Below are 6,000 nucleotides of genomic sequence, written 5' to 3' on the forward strand. Positions count from 1 at the left end.
TCTCAAAGGTAACTTCTGCCATCTTTCCAATTGCTCAATAATACCTTTAATCAAGTGGGTCAAGTTGAACCTCCTTGGCGGTAATCCCAAGATAGGGTCGGGGCGGAACCGCAGCTAAGAGCGGTAATCCCGACCTGTGCTCAGGGTAGCCGCCGGAGGCTGTGTGCAGAGTATAGCGCGCAGCAGGCGCTTCTATATACCTCCCGGGGGATCCCGATGTCGGCTGCTATTCTTCCTCTCCTCCGGGGCAATTTCACTTAAGAGTTGCAGCGCCACTCGGAGGATGGAAGCATAACTGCAGCGCTGGAGTCAGGGAGGTGAGTGATTGTAAAACTGCTGCAGATCTCCCTGGCAGCATGTTTTTATCCAGGTTTTAGGGTCTGAAAAGGTGCAAAAAATTAGTGTAGCTTTTAGACCCAAAATCTGGAAAGAATCATACTGCCAAGGGGTTAAAGAGTAGAGCGGAGTAAGCTCCCTTGGTATTGTAACACCTAAATATTTTATTTGTGTTCAGCTGGGTGTTTATAAGGAAATAAATATGGCAGCCTTCATGGTCACTCTTACCTCAGGTATCCTTTAAGCACACCAGAAACTATTTGCTGTCCATTCATTTTTTAGCAAAGAGCACAAAATAAACTTCTCAAGTACAAAAAGAGAAAAAAAAACAAAAACAAAAACCTAAAAATCACCTTATCAGTTCCACGTTTCTTCTCACGAGGTCTATTGAGTTTTGCTTGTCTGTCTACCAAGATCTTCTGCCAATATCGCTGTTCACCGTCTCCTAAACGTAAACAAAAGAAAAAAACAGATCATTAGAAGCAGAAGTTATTGCTACATATTGGATTAGTAGTGAGAGATTAAAAATGAACTCTAGAACAACAATAGTCAAGATATCCTGGGTGACAAAAAAAAATAAAAAAAAAATGCAGTCCCACCATTCTAAAATGCATAAACTAGTCACCATTCTAAAACAAGTCATATATACAGCACATAAGCCCCATATTTAAGAAGCAAATCTGGCTTATTTGTCTACCAACATAAAAATTAAAACAAAAATGTGCATTACATTTTCCCTCATAGAAACATGTGAAATAAAAGTCTCTAACGTTATAAAAGCAACGTCTGGAGACTTGGTAACCGATAACCAGGATCAGCTGAACTGGTACTGAATACAGTAAACTTTTTTCTATTTTTTTTTTTTCTCGGGAAAGATTTTGTTATCCTATTTAAATCACAACAAAAAGGAGGTAAGAATTATTACAAAGCAGGGTTTCTCAACTCAAGCACCCCCAATAGTACATGCCCCTCCCCCATATAGGCTAGGGTGTGATATGTTTGTATAGTTACCAGTCCTGCACGCCAAGAAGCAGTGACAGAAAAGAAAGGGGGAGGGGGGGGGGGGGGTGGAGAGGGGAAGTTATTTTTTGAAAGAAGAAAGTGAAGGTGAATAGGCCTTGCAGGATGCATAAATCCACTTTTGCACTATACAGTAATAAACCTCTGTTACATTAAAGTGTACCTGAGATGAAAGGGTATAAAAGTTATATACATACCTGGGGATTCCTCCAAGCCTCCTCCACACAGATTTCTCCCTCACCACCCTCCACCGCCTTCTTGATTGTCTGGTAGAAGCCCCATTAGCTTCACCAGTCGGGGCATTCCCCCTGTGCGCAGCTCCCACGTTGTGCTCTTGTGGCTTGCAGCGTTCCTCACCTGTGCAGTAGCATCACGCAGTACGCCCCGACTGGCAAGGCTAACAGGGCTTCTACCAGACAATGAAAGAGGCAGAGGAGGACGGCGAAGGAGCAATCGGCGTAGAGGGGATTGGAGGTATGTATAAATCTTTTATACCCGTTCATCTCAGGTTTACTTTAAGTCTGTCCTTTGCCTTAATGTGTTTTTATTAATTGTATTTCAACATTAATATAGAGTTTATGGTAATTGTACAGTGTGGGGTATAGTACTTAGTTCGCTGCCCGTTAGCTCAGGGATCAATGAATGGGAACACAGTTTCCAATCATTAATCCAAGTCCCCGTTAGAAAGACCTACAGCTTCTATTAGAAGCCGCAATCTTTCTAAAGAAAAAAAAAAAGTTTCCTGTACTCCCTTCACTTCTTGTAAGCGAGAGCGTTTGCTTAGAGGAAGAGAGAAAAAAAAATGACTGAGGTCATCTTGTGGCCAAATAGTAAAACTACATCTACATACTTTTTTTTTTTTTTAAACACCCAAACAATTACATTTAAAAATTAACTGTTTACCTTCCACACGCCCCAAAAATACCTAAATAAAATTTTTAATATAAAAATAAAAAAATAAAAAATTACAAAACAAAAAACAAAAACAAAAAAACAGTTACCTAAGGGTCTGAACTTTTTAAATATGGGATGTCAAGAGGGTATATTGCTATTCATTTTTAAGTTATAAGCTTGTAAATAATGATGGACTTAAATGGTGTAATAACTGGGACAAATGGACAAATAAAATGTGGGTTTTAATTGTGGTAGCATGTATTGTTTTTACAGCTATACTGGCCTAAAAATGATAAATGACATTTTTCCATTTTTCTTAACCTCCTTAGCGGTAACCCCGTACTACACACGGGGTAGCCGCCGCGGATGATCACATGGCCCCAGGACTTTTTTTTTTTAATGGTGCAATATGCTTTAGCTAGCGGTTCGCTAGCTAAGCGTATGCACAAAGTTGCTCCGGTCCCCCGCGGTCGCCTGCAATAGCTTCCGGTATACGTACCCCCCAGCGGTCCCACGCCGGCACAGCTGCCCTATCGGCTCCAGGGATTGCGGATGACGTCATCTCTGATCGTCGCCATAGCAACGCCGAAAGCCGATTGGGAAACTGTGCTTTTCGTGGGATCGCGGTGAGGTACGTATAGCCGGCGGGCATGGGGGGGGGGGGGGGGGGGGGACTGGAGCAACTTTGTACATACGCTTAGCTAGAGAAATGCTAGGTAAAGCGTTTCAAAAAAAAATTTGGACTAACAAACCTCCCGGCGGACGCAGCCTGAGAAACTGCGTACTGCCAAGGGGGTTAAACAGACTAACAAAATTTTCAGCCTTATTTCTTCTATCCTATAAGTTCCTATACATGTTCTAATGTGGTCTGTCTTACTGCAGCCTTTCCTAGTTGCACAGTGGGCGTATTATCTCTGTAATATAATCTAATCTTGTTTCCTTTTTCAGCTTTGTGCTCCTCTGCTGTGATAGATAGAAGTTATACACACCATCTCCATGCCCCCTCCAGGCTCTGTATGAGTCACAGACTGAGCTTCTCTCAGCCTATCACATGCTGGTTAGCAGCCATGTTTTTTGTTTGTTTAAACACTGCCTAAAACTGGCAATTAAAAGCCAGGATTGCAGCAGGGAGTGGCAGAAACAGCACAGAGGGGCCCAGGAGAACATAATGAATAGAATTGTATGTTTTTTATTGTACGAATTTTAGAGTACAGATTCTCTTTAACCACTTCGCATCCAGACCTTCTTTTCCCCTTATGGACCAGAGCAGTTTTGACACTTTAGCCATGTCCCTATTTAAACAGCCATAACTTTATCCCTACTCACGGCACCTAAATGATGTAGGTATTGTTTTTTTCAGGACATACTGGACTTTCATAGGGGGTGTATTTTGACCTAAGAAAAAAAAATTCTATGCATTTTAATGGGAAAAAAGGGGGGGGGGGGAATGAAAGATTGCATTAATCCTTAGGTTTCACCAATTCTAGTAAAAAAATAAAAAAATGCTACAGTAGATAAACATGCCACCAGTATGTCCCCCAAGGATAGCCAGGCGTGTCCCCAGTATCAGCCTCCCCCCCAGTATAGCCAGATGTGCTCCCAATATCAGCCCCCCAGTATAGCCAGATCTGTACCCGTATTTTGCTAGCCCCCCATATAGATGCGCCCCCGGGAATAGGACCCACCATTATAGCAAGATGTGTCCCCGGGATCAATGTTCCCCATTGTAGCCAGCTGTGCCCCCAGGATTAGCGCCCCCTCCCCATTATAGCCAAATGTGCCCCCAGTGTTAGGTTATGGCCCCCAGGACCATCAGATGTGCCCCTCCCAATTATTAATTCTCCACCCTGTTACCCTGATGGGCCCCAAAATACATTTCAACACCCCCCCCCTTCCTTTCGGAACACTACCCCCACCCTCCGTTATGGGTAGCCAGATGTGCCCCCCCCCCCCTTACTACTCTGCCCCCTCCATGGCCAGATTGATCAAATCTGGGGGGGTAGTGTGTCACTAATTGGCTGCAAGGGAACATTTTCCCTTTCACCAATTAGTAAGGCAGCTGACAGTGCCTGGGGTGCGCTCTGAAGCGCTCCTGATCATGCACAGCAGGGCTGCAAGCAAGTCAGTATATCTACGTCATGGTGGATTGGAGGGTGCCACAGATAACGTAGATATACTGTAGCAGTGGACAAAGTGGTTAATATTCCTGTTAAAATGCATTTAGAAAAAAATAATTCTTAGAAAAATGTATCACCCAAAGAAAGCCTAATTGGTGGTGGAAAAAACAAGATACAGCTCAAATCATTGTGATAAGTAGTGAAAGTTATTGGCAAATGAATGGGAGGTGAAAATTGCTCAGATGCATAAGGTGAAAAATGACTGAAGGCTGAATTGGATAAGCAAGACAGAACAAAATCATAATAAATGCATTTTATTTTACTGTATTTTGCTACCTGCCTTACATTATATAACATACCACAAACACAGAGCTATATTTCACGACTTACCAGTGAGGACTTGTAGCTTCCAGTTGTGCTTGTTCTGCAGCTCTGTGCGTTCTTTCATGACAGCCTGGGCATCCTCTGGAGTATTGAAGCGAGCATGACACTCTGTATCTCCCTCTAGCATATCCACATACATCACCTCACATACTGCAGACAAGGTTGCCTTTTAAAAAAACAAACAAACAAACAAACAAAAAAAAAACCACATGTAACACAAGCCAAATAAGGTAAACCATCATAGCTGGAACGAGGTAAAACCATTCAGGTTTTCTTTTAGATGTCTAAATCATCACTAAAGAGATTTCTCTTTATTTCCTGTTCTGATGAAACTTATAGCAGAGTGTTAAAGGACTTCCGAGGCGAGGGGCAAGAATCTATTTTACTCACCTGTGGCTTCTTTCAGCCCCTAGCAGCCGTCTCGGTCCCTCACCGCAGCTCTGGTGGTTCTCAGTGTGCCTGCTGGCCGCCCGTAATGATCGCACCCGCCGCCGGAAGTCCTTGAAAGTCTTATGCTTAGTACACACATCCAAGTTGACCAAATGTAATACTTCCATGGAGTACAAGAGCTTATGTACACCATCTGTTTAAAGTATTAAAAATCTATTGGCCCCTATACTAAATGGAAGTTGTGCAATTAGCCTAACATTGCATATGTGTACGCAGCCTTAGAAATTGTCAAGTTTTTTTTTAATGGGATATTAAAGCAATTCAAAAATCAAAGAGAAAGATCCCATAATACAGCACCAACCTGACACTATAGAAATGGAACAAAACCGGTAATTTTATTGAAAATCCATAATTCAACAAATAAAATTCACTAAAGGGTGACGCGGAGGGTGGTGATAAACAATATTCAATATTAATAATAGGGTAATAGAGGCCTCCCTCAGAAACAATAACCTATGCCCAAAACATGAATCAATGTAAAAGCCATAGATAAATATAAACACTATGTGCAAAACTGATATACCGATATGTCCAGTAAACTGGTATATACATTCAAGCGCATTCAATAATAAACAAGCAAAGCTCAAGCGAATATAGCCAACCAGGCCTGAACAATAAACATAAGGTGCTAAGGGCAGAAAAAAGTGCTTACGTGTGGTCAAGAAAGAGGAGAAAGGACCGGGGACCAACCAGCGCAAGCGCCTTAATGCATCTCACGGGAGACACTTGCTTCTGAAAGAGGCCTCTCTATGGATTTTCAATAAAATTATTGTTCAATTTCTATATTGTGTGAGGTTGG

At 42.2% G+C, this 6,000-nt stretch overlaps 1 protein-coding gene across 3 annotated transcripts in view; it reads right to left on the bottom strand.

Annotated features, from left to right (window-relative positions):
- LARP7 (La ribonucleoprotein 7, transcriptional regulator) overlaps positions 1-6,000 on the bottom strand; it is a 97,022-nt gene that overhangs the window by 11,954 nt on the left and 79,068 nt on the right. For all 3 annotated transcript variants that reach the window (XM_068281288.1, XM_068281297.1, XM_068281280.1), the window contains 2 exons: positions 4,758-4,917; positions 690-781 (listed from right to left, as the gene is read on the bottom strand). In XM_068281288.1, coding sequence (XP_068137389.1) covers positions 690-781; positions 4,758-4,917 — 252 coding nt within the window. The remainder of the gene's footprint in view (positions 1-689; positions 782-4,757; positions 4,918-6,000) is intronic.

The sequence above is a fragment of the Hyperolius riggenbachi genome, chromosome 1 (genome assembly GCF_040937935.1).
Source record: "Hyperolius riggenbachi isolate aHypRig1 chromosome 1, aHypRig1.pri, whole genome shotgun sequence".
NCBI lineage: Eukaryota > Metazoa > Chordata > Amphibia > Anura > Hyperoliidae > Hyperolius > Hyperolius riggenbachi.